General features: G+C 34.3%; 1 protein-coding gene across 6 annotated transcripts in view; it reads left to right on the forward strand.

Moving 5' to 3' along the window:
- GABRG2 (gamma-aminobutyric acid type A receptor subunit gamma2) overlaps window positions 1-16,642 on the forward strand; it is a gene marked incomplete at both ends in the record, with an annotated part of 129,366 nt that overhangs the window by 31,345 nt on the left and 81,379 nt on the right. For 4 of the 6 annotated variants that reach the window (XM_079702888.1, XM_079702891.1, XM_079702889.1 and 1 more), the window contains 5 exons: window positions 1,704-1,855; window positions 3,767-3,834; window positions 6,142-6,362; window positions 8,611-8,693; window positions 11,284-11,421. In XM_079702888.1, coding sequence (XP_079559014.1) covers window positions 1,704-1,855; window positions 3,767-3,834; window positions 6,142-6,362; window positions 8,611-8,693; window positions 11,284-11,421 — 662 coding nt within the window. Of the gene's footprint in view, window positions 1-1,703; window positions 1,856-3,766; window positions 3,835-6,141; window positions 6,363-8,610; window positions 8,694-11,283; window positions 11,449-16,642 lie in introns of all 6 variants that reach the window. The other 2 variants (XM_079702887.1, XM_079702890.1) reach the window with 2 other exon arrangements.

A 16,642-nucleotide genomic window follows, 5' to 3' on the forward strand; every position in this document is an offset into this window, starting at 1 on the left:
ATAGGATTAGAACTCTATTACACAGAGTTCATCAGTGCTCTAGAGAAGTAATGAATTGAGGCTTAAGAGGAATTTTCCTAGCAGACAACTGCTCTCTGCCTGCATTGAAGTAATTCTCTTTGAGAGCTGGTTGAAGCTTTGTCCAGCCTATCATACATACCCTCTAGAGGTGCTCTATGAAATTCAAATTTTGTTTAAAGTTCTTATGTTAACTGAAGTGCAAGATATAAGACTGGCTATGTCAGGTTTTATGCAAATGTGTGAATCAGTTTTATGTTTCCTATTCATAAAGCTTTAAAGGAATAAAAAGATTACTTGCTTACTAAATTGATTCATGCCAGTGATTACTTTTAAAATTTCATCTCCCATCCTCATTCTCAAACCAGATTAATCACATAATCAGCTTTCTCCTACCATATTTAGTCATCTATCTATTTATCTATACATATACATATGTTATATATGTATATATTTATCTATCTTGACAAATGAGTGTAATTGAGTGTAATGTATGGTTTGAGAATATGATACATATTCGGGGTAATGTGGCAGTGATTTGATTTCTGACAAGATTCTTTCTTACCATATCTTTAAGAAAATAAACTGAAGATGAGAACTGGGATGAGAAACTTTATTTTGTATTTTTTTTATTTCACCATAAGCAACAAAAGTAACCAGTATTTACTGAATATTGATAAAAATCAAAATGGCAGCTTTTGCAAGGTTTTACATTGCCCCTAGATCTGGCAAATATAATCATTTTGTGTGTGGAGGGGAGGAGGATGGAGTTTGGGGCAGGGGAGAGGCAAACTATAGGAATTCCAATATCCTTCCAAAATCAGCCTTAGTTTCTGGTCCAGTTGTGGCTTTTCTGACAGGTTTTGGCATAGAAAACTGAATCATAGAATATTATGTCACTTTTTGATTATTCAAAATAGGTAATTTCACTTCTATGATTGTAGTACATTAACCATTAGTGTGAGTTTCTAGCTCAGGAGCTTTTGCTGTAATAAAGAGTGGTTTAAAGTCTACAGCTAAATCTTTCTTCATAGTACCAGATTCTTAACAATCAAAGATAAATGAACCGCCCTTGCTTTCAGCGCAAGTGAGGGAAAAAAAAAAAAAAACACATACACACACCCTGGAGGAAGGAAAGGCAGCAAGACTGAGCCTCTCCTTACTAGTTCAGTTGAGGGGGGAGAGAATTATCTGGCAGTTTGTGGGAGTGAATCTAATTATCAGTCTCTTACTTTCATTAATAGGTTGGAGCAAGTTAACTTCTCAAAGGAGGAAGGAGTAGACATTATGCCTGAACTCCTAGACTACATTATGATCACTTAAGCATTGCTTTCACAAAAATAGTTGTGTTGGTTTTTTTTTATAAATCCTTTGTAAAGTTGGGCAGGTGGACAGGAAGAACATCAACTATGGAAAAGGCAAAAGTAACTGGTAAAACATGGCATACTTGTAGATGGGAGGACAGAGCATTCTGGAAAACTGAAGAGTATACTTTAATAGATTTTAATCTACATCTGTGAAATTTAATTAGCTAGACTAACCCTCAGCTGAGAATCTTCACTGTAATCCAGTGTAACGCATTCTTGTCATCCTGTTTCATTTCTCCTTTCCTACCAGTGGTCTGTGAGCAAAAGTCAACTTGGATGGAGTCTGTATGTTTTTTGACCAATATTTTGTTTTCTTAGCCTCACTAGCCAAAAATCTGATGATGACTATGAAGATTATGCTTCTAACAAAACATGGGTCTTGACTCCAAAGGTTCCAGAGGGTGATGTCACTGTCATCTTAAACAACCTCCTGGAAGGATATGATAATAAACTTCGACCTGATATAGGAGGTATGTTAAAACCTTTTGTGATGTGGGTTAGATAAAAACAAGTCTACCACATTAGGAGAAAGCATCAGCCCATTTCAATAACCAAAAGGATATAAATGATACTTTTACTAAATACTGTAAAAATAAAGGATGTATAAACAGCATTCAGGTCTGGGGGTAGACAGGGCACTGATAAGTTCAAAATGAAGAAAGATGATTTTCAAGTTAGCTTGAGAGATAGACATTTAAATTTTCCTAGATATCTCAGACAAAGACTATAGAAGAAAAGTGACAACTTATTTTTGAAGAAACATCAAAAACAAACAAGCACACACTACTATGTATAAAATAGATAACTAATAAGAACCTACTGTATAGCATAGGGAACTCTACTCAGTAATCTGTAATGAACACGGGAATAGAATCTAAACGAGTGGATATATGTATATGTGTAGCTGATTCACTTTGCTATACACCTGAAACTAACACAACATTGTAAATCAATTATATTCCAATAAAAACTAATTTAAAAAAAGAAAGAAAGGACATACTGCTTATCTATAGCTGTGTAACAGACAACCACAAAATTTCAGTGGTATACAGTAATAAGCATTTATTTAGCACTTTGCTGGGGTTGGTCTAATCTAAGCTCAGCCAGGTTGGAGCTGCTCATTTAAGAAAGCTGTACTCTCATTCCACTCCTGGGACCAGCAGACTAGCAGGAGTATCCTTCTCATGACAATAGCAAACAACAAGAGAGAAAATAGAAGCTCATAAGGCTTAATGCTTTCATCCATATATTATTAGCCAATGCAAGTCAAATGGTCAGGCTCAAAGTTCAGAGGCAGAGAAGTAGCCTCACTGATGTGAAGGCAAGGATACAGATGCAGGGAGGAGTGAAGAATCTAATCCATCACAGAGAATTACAGCATGGCACTTCAAGGAAAATGGATAAAGATGAGAGAAATGTACTTGTTGAACTGAAGCCCAGAATGAATGGTATTAGGAATCCTCGTTCATTAGATGTTAAATGAAAATGGAGCACATTCACTAGGTCATGGATGTAATACTACATGATTTTTAATATCAGTCCTCTTTGACAAATAGGTGTGTATTGGGTTTCCATATGGTTTCCTCATATTATTTGATGAGTCACAGAATTCATTAAATCATTGAGGAAGATTGATTTTGTATTGGCTAGAGGTGAATGAGGATAAAGTGGTCATAAAAGGAATCAACAGGGAGGAATGTTTCATAAACCATTCATAATACTTGTTGCTTTTTATGTCTCCTTCATGTTTCTAATGCATATTATTTTCTAGATCACTAAGTAGCTATTTTTTTCTATATGGGCCCAGTCAAGTTAGAATGCCCAAATCAATTCTAGAACTTAAAGGAAAAATAATAAAATTCAGGATATCTGAGAGATGGATGAAGAAAATCTGAGCAGTGTTTTCTTATTTATTCATTTTTATATAGTCTTAAAAAGATGGGCCTCCCTGGTGGCGCAGTGGTTGAGAGTCCGTCTGCCGATGCAGGGGACACGGGTTCGTGCCCCGGTCCGGGAGGATCCCATATGCCGTGGAGCGGCTGGGCCCGTGAGCCATGGCCGCTGGGCCTGCGCGTCCGGAGCCTGTGCTCTGCAACGGGAGAGGCCACAACAGTGAGAGGCCCGCATACCGCAAAAAAAAAAAAAAAAAAAAAAGATAATCAGTTTCAAAACTCTGCTATGCTTAGTTATTGTGTTATGTGCTTAAGATACTTCTTTGAAAATAAATAGCTAAATGTAGCAAATTAGTCACTAGCAACAAGTTAGCTGTGAATAAATCACTTCTAATGTAGCAAAATAAATCTCTTTCTAGAATAACAAGGACTAAGCATTAAAATATTATGCTTCTCCATATGCACATATTTCTATGGTTCTCTTTACAGTGAAACCAACATTAATTCACACAGACATGTATGTGAATAGCATTGGTCCAGTGAATGCTATCAATATGGTAAGTTTCTAATTGTTTGTCTATTTTATTAACATATTAGAGAGGAAATGTGGTAACACAGAAATAGCAAGGGCCATACCAACAAAAAAAATTTGGAAGGCAGAGAGAATCTTTCAGATCCTTTTTTCTCCCTTGTAATATAAAGCTAATTATTTTTAATGATTTGTTACAAAAATTAAATGTGATCATATGTATAAAATTACCTTGGGTAAATGCCATAATCTTAAAATTCAACACTCACTTCTTATTTGGTAGGTCCTGCTTACTACAAAATAAAATATAGTACTCTACTACTTTTTAGAATATTCAAGGTGTGTAGAGGTCATAGTTTGCTTCAAATCAGAATTGTTTCTCAGAGGAAACCGTGCATTAGATTTCACAATAAATGTAACTTTGTTCTTTTATAAAGCTCTCTATCCAAATCTGAAATAAGAAATTAGATTGGAGCCTATGCAGAATAGAGTAGAACATAACATAACATAACAAACATAACATAACATAACATAACATAACATAACATAGTGATACTGTAACTTTAAAATAGTGTTTGCCAACAAGCAATAAGGATGCTCTGCTGAGTCAGAGAGATGAAAAACATTTATTGCTTTAAACTGGGCTGATTAAAAAAAAGTATACCACCACCTGCATACCCCATGCAAATAAGTTTGCTTGTTTAACCATTAAACAAATGCTAACATGTTACTTCTTTACAACTAAAATTCTGATGAAAGTTGTAAATATCTAAGAAGAATCAGCTATATATGTAGTTTATTTAAACACAGAACTTACAGTTTCAGGAATACTAGTGCCCAGAACTACTGTCCCAGGATCACAGTTTATGAAATGCTGGTTTAAAGAATTTTAAACCTTTTGTTTGTTTGTGTGTGTGTGTGTTTGCCAAAATGTGGATCAGAAATTATTGAGTTACTCTACCTATTGGCACATCACTGATTAGTTGATAAAGAATTTCATAGAAGAAGTTCCCCTCTCATTACTTGTGGACTGCAAATATGCAATTAACCAGTAAACAAAGTGGTATGACTTACTCCAGTGACAATGTAGTGAATTACAGTGAGATACAGGGGCGGGAGTGCAAGGATATAATCCAGAACAATGCAAATGAGGCAAAGGAAGAAGATTATAGTCTCATCCTGATTTTTTAATATTATTCATCATACATGGTTGTGGGTTGAAGGGATTAGACTAGGAAATGTGAATGACTCCCATCCCCCAACTCTCATATTCTAAGAACACGGGGGGTCATGTTCTAAGAACACCAAGGGTTTGTTCTTTAATTTTCTCATTTACAGACATGATTAAAATAGAATTATAAAATCATGCTAAATATTATCTAAATATGATAGGCAAATTAGATCTTGGGTGTTATGATTCCAGGTCTAATTCACATCACACTTTCTTTTCTTTGATTAAAGTTGCCACTTTAGTGATATATACGTACATGAGGGTATAATTATTACAGAGTCACTTGTCATCATAGCACTTTTTAAATATGTTCTGTGATAGAGATTAGTACAGTAGTAAAGATTGCTGTTAATTGGTGCATTTCCTCTTGTTTATAAAAAGAAGACAACAACTGTAATAGTAAAAACTAAAAATAGTTACCTTACTTTGGATGTTTGCTATCCGCCAGACAGGGCACGAAGTGCTTTTTGTGTATAGTGTATTCCCCTTTTCTATCTTCATACTACCCAACAAGATAGATTCTCTAGGATCCTCACTTAATTGTGAGGTGAGGCAGCTTAGCTTCCAGAGCTCTGGTTTAGAACTGTTTTGAGAACGGTTCTGGACTTTCTTTTACTCTGTAGCAGTGGTTTTTGAACCTGAGTAATTGATCTCCTCAAGAGACAACTGGCAATGTCTGGAGATATTATTAGTTGTCACAACTTGGGGGTGGGGTTTGTTTTTGGTGCTACTGGCACCTAGTAGGTAGACACTAGGAATGGTAGTAAACATCCTAAAATACACAAGACGGCCCCCCGTGACAAAGAATTGACTGGCCCAAAATAACATGAGAAACTGCTCCATAAATACCTAATGCAAACAACTGTATCAGGGCTATGATCTTTTGCCAGAATTCACTTAGGTCTATTTTTTCATAATGTGTTATCTACAAAAGATGGGTGAGTCTCCTTAGCCAAGCTTCTGCTTTCTTTTGGACTATTCAAAGCCAAAGTAGCTTTGCTTTGTTTTGGCCATGAGAACATATGTGATACATACAAACAAATGCTCTACAATACAATCCTACTGTATAAAAGATGTTCCATTTCATCTTTTTCTTTAAAACAGGAATATACAATTGATATATTTTTTGCCCAAACATGGTATGACAGACGTCTGAAATTTAACAGCACCATTAAAGTCCTCCGATTGAATAGCAACATGGTGGGGAAAATCTGGATTCCAGACACTTTCTTCAGAAATTCCAAAAAGGCCGATGCACACTGGATAACCACCCCCAATAGGATGCTGAGAATTTGGAACGATGGTCGTGTGCTCTACACTTTAAGGTATTCTTTTGGAAAAGGAAAGGAGTAATAGCTGGGAATAAAGCAAAGATCAATCATGTTCCCTTAAAACAAAAAGAACAAAAGATGTCAAGCCTAAATCAGGGTTGGCCTGCTTGATCAAAATAGTATGTGATGATACAAAAGTAGGTTTTTTTCTGTTATCAATGAACTTTTTCAAAGGACATAGGTATAACATTTTCTTTGACTGATGTGAGAACTCTGTTTTCTCACAGGGACATGAGCCTAATAAAAAAGTAAGCACAGCAGATACTTAAATTATTTGTATATATTTTCAATAATAGATATGAATAGTATGATTCTTCTAGATCTTAGTATCCGGGAACTTGTAGCTTCAAAATGGTTCATGTTAAATGCCTTTCTGACATATATTTTATGCCATAGGTAATATTCAAGATATAAAATATAATACTTTAAACTGGATCCAAAGCCTTTATCATCAGAGTTATATCAGTTACTAGAAAAAAGAGCCACAATTACAAAAGAAATTCATTGCATATATTTTGATTTCATCATGGGTTTTATTAAATTAGATATAAGGTAATGACTGGAATTAGACTCTAGTGGCAATCAAATTTTGTTTGCTAAATAAGAGCTCTGTCTAACTTTTGAAGTATTAAGTAAAGTCACACTATCTCAAGTCCCTTTATCGTTCTCATAATATTATAGTCATTTTTCCACTTGTATTAACTTGCAGAGTCACTGTACAATATTAAATGATGGACCCCAGCTCAAAAATATCTCTCATAAGATTCATTCAAGATTTGAATGAGTTTGCCAATCTATATAGAGAGATGATTTTATTCTTATCTATAATGCTTATCTATAATGATAAGCATTGTCTTATCTATAATGAGTTATGAATATGTGTGTATATCTATATATAAATATGTGTGTATATACATAGATATATATGTATATACATAGATATATATCTGCAATCTACATTATCTTCAATTTTAACAATTCCAGTTTAATGTGGAGAAATGATACTAATAAAATATCTAATTTAATTATAATTCCACTTATGAATAAAACTAATCTTTTCTTTGGAAGAGCATATAATTACTGAGTGACAATGATTAAAACATCTAGCTTTGGAGACATAATCTTGGGTTCAAATCTCAACTATGCCACTAGATTTGTGACTTTGGACAAGTCCAAGTACAATAAAGCCATAATAACTCTTATTAAATGAGAGAAAAATTCACCTTACTCAGTGCCATGCAGACAATTAAGGGCTCAATGATTATTAATTGTATCTTAAGATCAGTAATTACTCTATTATACCATAGAAAAATAAAATCTCCCCAATTAAAATTTATGCTAAACTTTTAATATAAAATGTTTATAAAACAACTTTTATTACTTTAAGATTGATATCTGTAATTGTAAGAAATATAGCTAACAAATATGAAATTTAAAAAATCATCAACCCATCACCATTACAATTTAACAGTATACTCCTACTTCCCCAAAGGTGGTCAAAACATCTAGGACTCCTTTAAATTTTCTCCCTCCTAGAGTCCCAGGCTCTATTGGGAATGAAAATCTGTATGTTTAATAAGCACCTCAGATGCAAAATAATTGAGACTCATTGGCAAACATTTTTCTGATTTGTCTGTGTATATGTATTTAACATTTCTTGATTGCTATTAGATAGTCTTCTACTCTTAACATCCTATATAATGCCTTTATAGTGTTCCTTTGTAAGAATGCCTAATACTCCATTGTGAAACAGGTATTTTTAAACTCACATATAGTCATTTAAAGCTAACAGCTAACAAGTACTTATAAAGAGAAGGTCCTGCTTTAATTAGCAGATAAGATCTGAGAATTATCTGCATTCATTTACATGCAAACAGTGAATGAGTTTAAGTTCTTAAAACAGTTTGTTCTATTCAGTAAGTTAAGTGCATTCACTGAGCAATCTCATGTGTGCAATTAATTTGCCAAAAAATTATGGGATAATAAATATTGAGTAAATGGAGTTGAGGTCAACGAGATCCTATTGTTTAGTCTGTGAAAGTAAATGGACTACATTAAGTCTTAAACAATTTTCTCCTGGACTTGGTGAATTTCTTCAGTGAGGATCACCTTGTGTTATCAATAAGAATGGGTGACATACTCTCCAGGAATAAAAACAAATGGTCACTAGAAATTGTGCTAATGTACATTTTTAAAAACAGTCTAAAATCTTTCTATTTATGTTTCATATCTTCCTATTTAGGTTGACAATTGATGCTGAGTGCCAGTTACAGTTGCACAATTTTCCAATGGATGAACACTCCTGCCCCTTGGAATTCTCCAGTTGTAAGTAATACTCATTCTATATTCTGCATCCCCTCTCACCACTTAGTCTTTCTGATTGCAATATCAGTTAATTGGGAGACTTAAACAGAATGCAAAATTGCATTAAGCAGTGTTGTTGACTTTGAAGATTTTGACAATCTCTTTCGTCATAAAAAAGGATCTATTTTATCAGGAATTACAAATAGATTTCATTGAGGCATAAACTTTTAATAAATTGGCAGTTGTTTCCTGGAGCCCTTTGTTGAGAAGGACTGTAAAGCTTGTCCTGGTCTCAGTAGAAAGAGGTAAATGTGCATTATACATCTCCACTCCCTCCATGGGTCCAGAAGAGAGTAGCAGTACATTTGCTAGTTGTTTTCTCCCTTTACATATCAGGACACACAGAGATCCAGCAATGTTGTTTGTTCATTCCAGTTTTGATATACCTATAAAGATAACAAATTTGAAAATTACCTCTTCCGCCTGGAGTTCTAGTACTGCCTAAAACTAGTTATCTACCAGTGAGCAAAAGACTGATTTTTGGGGTCATGTGGTTCCAATTCAAATCCCAACTCCATCACTAAAGACTTGAGCAAATTACTAAATCTCTCAATGAGTTCATAACACAGGTGCCCAATAGAAATTATAAGACCTGCCTCACCTCAATATTGTTTTGTTGATATATGTAAAATGGTTGGTACACTACCTCACACATAATAAGATTTGATCAAAAGCTCTATTATTTTATTAATTATTATTATTATCATCAGATAATAGACTATAGCAAGAAGAGCATGATGATTCTAATACAAATTAAGCTTTAGTAACCTTCACAGATATTTTCTGTCTGAATCAAAAACAAGTCTCAGTTTCCCCCATGTTTGCCTCACTATTTGTTCTGCATTCGTGTTAGATTGCTCACCTCCTTCTTATTTTTGGACTGTCAATTGTGCATATTGCGTAGAATGAAAAACTGGCTATGAGTTTTAAGTTTTTAATATAGGTATAATTTCCCAGCCAGGGAGTGATGGAGATTCCTAAGAACCAACTAAATCATACTAACAATACTTTCAAAAAAAAAAAAAAAGAAAGAAAAAAGATGAGAAAACCAATCACCTGTTTCAATAAACATCATTTCCAGAGAGAACCAAAGGAAAACTTCACTGTATATTATATATATTGAGAAAAATTCCCATTATAAATCTTATTTCATATGTTCTACTTCATCCAAGAATAGAATATTTTTTAGTGAAAGCTTACCTAAGGTTTAGGAGATTGGATTTCTTTTCTTTTAATTTTCCAACTGGGACTACTCTACTGAGTCAGCTAAACCTTAAGAAATAGTGATTTCTATGCCATCAGGTTCCTGATTGACAATTGTCTTCTGAACCCAAAATCAACTTAATATTACTTATTGCTATTAAAACAATTCAATCACCAACATGTTCTCCATAGGAAGTTCCTTAATATTATCATTCGTATTCTCAGTTTTCACTACATCCAGCCCTACCAGCCTGCTACCACCACTCAATAGCAATCTGGGGATTTGGCTTTCTTTTTTCTTTCTTCTTATTAATAAAATATAGTGGACAAAGAGTTGGACCAAAAGAAAGGAAAAAAATGGAAACAAGGGATTTTATTCCAAGAAGTCAATCAGCTTCCATAATCAAAATTACCTTTCCACAGCATTATTAGAAGACAAACAAATGAGAAGATTTCTAGTTTTATCATCTGTCTATCTATCTTACTTGAGTTTATTCTGCAGCTTACTTATAAAATAATGTTTATGCATTCAGCAAATATATATTGATGATCAATTACATGAAATAAGTATGACCATCATCCCCATAAGTAAACAAATAATTTAGAAGAAAAATTGAGAAAGCTTTCTAGGATATTATGGCTAGGAAAAGGTACTGATAATCATTATATTATCAGTGTAATATTTCTTTCATGAATGCTTTCTGTTGTTTAGGCTGAACATAACTGAGCTGTAAGGAATCTACATAGTTCTCATTGGTATCTTCCCCTTGGCATTTCTACTTACTGCTTTTAGTTGCAGATTTCTGTGTATATTAAAATGAAGCCTCAACAAATTGAGAGAGAGAATAATGTAAATAGTTGAGGTAATTTTTCCCAATCATCTTCTATTCCAAGGACATGCCCTGGGGAGGGATTTGAGTCTGCTCTTCTTCCATTATTTTCTGTTTTCTGCATGACTCTCAAAATCTTGCCCTGTTGACTCGGTTTCACCATAAACAATATCTTGCATATGTACTATTTACTATATACTGGCTACTTTTTATACCTTACCCCAGACAATGTAAAGTATGCGTATAGTATATACAAAACCGTGTATAGTATACCTTCTATGCAATTTAAGTGCTTTTCATGGGTAATTTTGACCTCATGGTTTTTAAATCTAATTTCCCATTAGGATATGGGAAATTGTATTGATTTTCCCTATGGTAATGATCTTTAGTCCAAGATCCTCATCTAAGTCAAAACTGTCTCTCTTGGTATCTCCCTCAGTGTCTTGTTCATAGAAGGTGGTTGCCATATATGTTCATTTTTAATCATTTAAAATGTGTGCTTTCTTATCTCATGGCAGATGGCTATCCGCGTGAAGAAATTGTCTATCAATGGAAGCGTAGTTCTGTTGAAGTGGGTGACACAAGATCATGGAGGCTTTATCAATTTTCATTTGTTGGACTGAGAAATACCACTGAAGTAGTGAAGACAACTTCTGGTAAGATGCACTTGAAAATAATTTTGAGTGTACATGATTTAGAAGCTTTCAACACTTGTCTAGAAATGATATTCAGAAAATTAAAATTAAATGAAGTGTTTTAATTTACTAGAGAAAATTATAATTGGTATTCTAGTACAATACATAAATATAAATGGATTTTATCAATTTAAAGCAAATTAGATTCAAATTGGATAAGCAAATTACTTGCTTAATTCCTTTACGAAAAATAAGTAACAGTTATTAAAAAAGAAGAAAATACTTATTAGGCATAGGTATAATGTTTCTTTTAAGAAATATGTTTCATATTTAAAGTATCACATGGGGAAGATTAACTTCTCAAAAATGCAGAAAAGTGACCAGAGTGGATATGAACTAATTCCATGTTCAGTAATTAAATATTTTGAACTGGCTTCATCAGTGAATAAGGGACTGGGTTTTGGTGTCAGGCCTAGGTTCAAATCCCAACTCCATCATTTACCAGCTACATATTTTAAGAAATTACTGAATTTCTCAGGGGACCAGCTCTCCCAGATAACCAATGTGGACAAAAAGATCTGCTTCGCAGTCATACTGTATGTATTAAAAAAAAAAAAAGGTAAAATGCTTAGAATGATATCTAACACTTAGCATTCAATAAGTAGTAGTGCCTAATAGTATTAGTTATAATTATCAAGTATGCATGGGACCTAATGTGGTCAGGACTTCAGTTTTCTTCAAGAGAAACTAAAAATCTATAGTATTTTTATATCAAATATCATAATTTTTAATGGTATTAATTGAAGGTGATTTAAAAAACCATGTGGGGCAAGTCAAACATATTTCCAGACCAGATCTGTCTCATGGGTGGCTATAGGTTAATACAAACCCTCTGTAATGCTGAGTGCATTTTTTTTAAAATTTTTAAAAATTAATTTATTTATTTTTGGCTGTGTTGGGTCTTCGTTCCTGTGAGAGGGCATTCTCTAGCTGCGGCAAGCGGGGGCCACTCTTCATCGCGGTGCGTGGGCCTCTCACTGTCACGGCCTCTCTTGTTGCGGAGCACAGGCTCCAGATGCGCAGGCTCAGTAGTTGTGGCTCACGGGCCTAGTTGCTCCGCGGCATGTGGGATCTTCCCAGACCAGGGCTCGAACCCGTGTCCCCTGCATTGGCAGGCAGATTCTTAACCACTGCACCACCAGGGGAGCCCCTGAGTGCATATTCCATATAGATTATTCCAGCTACTCCTTCTTAAAGTTACGTGAATTTAAATGTCCTAATTTCAAATATAAACATTGTGTTCATAGCTTACCATATTAAGACATACTTTTTGTATTTGTTACCATGAATTAAGCTGTTTTCTGTTGATTTACTCATGCATACATGATTGTTTTCCTCCTGAAATTCATAGGACATATTTTTGTGTTGACTAATTTAGAAAAAGGCCTTGGTCTGTTGTACAAGGAGAAACAAATTACGGACCTAGACAGAAATGGAAATTTAAGATTCTACCTTCATAAGCATCATCCTCTAAATCAAAAACCTAACATTGTTTTTGGCATTTACAGATTTCTTCAAAAAAAAAAAAAAACTCTTATGTTGCAAAAAGAATCTGAAAAAAAATCAAAGAAATGCTCTAGTTTATTTTTAAAATGTGGCCTTATGTTCTCTTATTCACTGGAAATACTGACCATCAAGTACTAGAACAGTCTTTATTTTGGTCCCCAAAACAGATTCAGGACTGCCTTAGAAACAGGTCTTCCATCTGTGAGAGAGCACATGTAAAAATAATCTCTAAGTCTATACGCTTCCAGAATAAGAAACTGGGCATTAAGTTCTGTTGTATATTCATATCTGTATAGTTATTACAGCACCCTAAAACAGAACCCACAAATTTATGACTAGCAGATCTTTTGTTCAGTCATATAAGCCCGGAGTGGCATTAAAACCAAACGGTGGTGAGGGAAGTGTTGGCTTTATATCATAGGGTTTGACATCATCCCCTCCCCAAAGTCTCATACTGAGAATAATCTAGAGTATTTACTGTCTAGTAATAAATACATCCAAAAGAAAATAATCTATTTACTTAAAGCATGGCAAGAAAATTTATCAAGGTATCACAAGGCTATTACTCTTCCTAGAGAAATCAAAGCAAAACTGTATTCATATCCGATTTGATATTGAGTAGCATCATTTAATTGATTGTATCAACTCCTTGTGAATTTTAATATGGGGGTTAGCCTCCACCTTGGTCTTCTTGTCCACTCCCTGCTCTTGCTGGTTTGTTTTTTGTGTGTGGTATCATTCCAGTTGCCTCTGGGAAGATAAAGGGCTGAGTTGAAAGTTAACACCAATGCCGACAGGCAGCCTGATTATTGTGACAGTTGATTTTGTAATGATTGGAAGTTTCTGTGTGATCTTTGTTTTATTTCTGATGCCATTCTTATCTTTAAAACATGGCTCCATAACTAGTTAATATCTACAAGGAAGTTATATTAACAACTTTCTTGGGAAGTTATCAGAAGATCAAAATTATAGCCTTTTTGAATCTTGGCCATTACAACAACGTGGTTTTCTCTTAGACTTTAGTAAATGTATCTCCCTTTGAGAAGCCTCTGTCAAAACTAGGAGAGAATAGTGCCTAAAATTAGGCCTAGTTTACTGTGGAGATTGCTAACCTTCACTCATTCAAGTCCACCTTTCATGATTTTGTTATATCTAAGTGGTGACTGTACTGTGGGTTCCTTAGTATATTTTTTCTTTAAATTGATTCCTTGTTATTAGTAAAATGATTTTTTTAAGGAAAATTCACATAAGGACCATAATTGGAAAATGAGAAGCATTTGACATAAATAGAAATTGATATAAGAATATAATGAAAAATGTTCTTAAATTTTAAGTGCACATATTTGTGTTCCCTGGGCTCTGAGTATGTGGAAAAAGAAAGAAAGAGATAGTAGAGAAAAGGAAAAGGGTAACTAGCACCAAAGTAAAACACTTCCTTGATTTAAACAGAAGGGTAGAAGAAGCAGGAAGGAATTTTCTTACACATAATTCGAGGCTATGTGATAATTCTGTATACACCACCTGAATCATCTTTATCACCATTTATATGTGTGTCACTCCTGAGAAAAATATTGCCTCGGTGGTAGATTGATAAGACTTGAAGAATACCTTTAATTCTTGGTCAATACATCAAGATAGATTCTAGATCCATGATTTCTCTTCAAACCATCACCTCTTCCTGATTGCTCTGTATGTGGTAATAGCACCGTCATTGTCCCAGTGAGCCAGGCGTGAACACTCAGAGTCACATGTCCGCCTCCCACATCTAATGAATCAGGAAGGCACGAATACCTCTGAAATATCTTGCGTAACTGTCCTCTTTTCAGTTGCCATTGCCACTGTCCTAGTTCACGATCGTGTCTGTTCTCATCTGGACTCTGTTGGGAGCCTATTAAACTACATCCCTGCTGTCAGTCTCTCTTTCTACAGTCTATCCTTTATACATTAATCATAAAAGCTAGCACTTACTGAGCACTAACTACATGTACCATAGCAAACATTTTATATATATGACCTACTTTAATTCTCATTACCATAGTCATATTTAATGTCATTAACACTGAAGGTATCACTGTGGTTAAGGAAACAGACTTCTAGGGGTCCATTTACTTGCAGGGATCAGATTTGGCAGCTGGGACATGAATTCAGGTGGTTTGCTTTCAGACTCAATGCTTTTAATCACTGCACTATTTTTATTCACACTGTGTCCCAATAAGTCTTCCTGAACCACGGCTTTCCTCATGCCCCAAGAATTCAGGAGATTCAATTAAGTACAGCTATTGTTCCTAATATGTAAGCCCCTGATCTCAGGAACTTTCCAGCTTGGTTTTCTATAATTTCTCAGCTTGTGACAGAACTACTTTGTTAATATTTTCATGAATATAAATAGCTAATCCTGTACACACATTGAATTTCAGTCTCCTTTCTTTTTTGAATGGCTTGTCAACTCACCCCTACCTTCTTTATGACTTTAAAACATAAAAAAAACAGCTTCTCTTCAGTGAGACCTTTCAGACCTTAATGCCAGAATGCACACTCTTGGAGCCAGACAGCTCAGGTTTGAACACTGATTTGTATACATTACTGAATATATCTAAGCTCAATATCACCAATGTTACAGGGTTACTCTCAGGATTAAGTAAGATAATCCACTGAAAATGCTTAAAATTGTGCCTAACACATAGAAACGACTCAGTAAATGGAAGGCACCATCATCAGCATCATCAAACTCCCCCCAGGGCATTTTCACCTACTTTATGAAAACATAATTTCCACCTTATATGTTTTTAGCAGTTGTTTTATTCCCTCTTTTCTGCCCTCTCATTCCAATTAGTCATAAACTTCCCAGTGGAAGCCTTCTTTTAAACATCTTTGTATCCATGATGCTATTAGCCTGGTGATTTGCTTAGAGTTGTTGATTAGTAGGTAATTATAAAATGGATTGCTTGTGACAATTATATTGATAAAACCATAAAATTTCCCTCAATTAAATAAGCAATGCAGAATTCTACTATATATTTTTCCATTACTCATTGTTTTTTCTCTAGTAGAAGACCTTGTTCTTTCTAGTCATATTGCCATGGGCATTTCACCAAATTATCTACATGATTTTTGGTATCAAGCAGAGCTTTGTTCCTGATGTTCTCATCCTGAGATGTGGGTTAGAAACATGGGCAAATGAATTTCTTAGGAGAACCTACATTCTTGCAATACCATTGCCATTATTGTGAATCAAAAAGAAATATATCATGTACTTCCTACATTAGAAAAACGTTAAATCTTTTTTTCTTCCAGTTTTATTGAGATATAATTGACATACAGAACTGTATAAGTTTAAGGTATACAACATAATGATTTGACGTAAATAGATCATGAAATGATTACCATCATAACTTTAGTGAGCATCAGTAATCTCATATACATAATAAATTAAAGAAATAGAAAACAAAATTTTTTCCTTGTGATGAGAACTCTTAGGATTTACTCTCTTAACTTGTAAATATAACATATAGCAGTGTTAATTTGTCATGTTGTACATTACATGCCTAATACTTATTTATCTTATAACTGGAAGTTTGTACCTTTTGGCTACATTCATCCAGTTCTCCCTCCCACCACCCCCGCTTCTAATAACCACAAATCTGATCTTTTTTTCTATGAATTTGTTTTTTTGTTT

This window comes from Hyperoodon ampullatus, assembly GCF_949752795.1.
Source record: "Hyperoodon ampullatus genome assembly, chromosome: 4".
NCBI lineage: Eukaryota > Metazoa > Chordata > Mammalia > Artiodactyla > Ziphiidae > Hyperoodon > Hyperoodon ampullatus.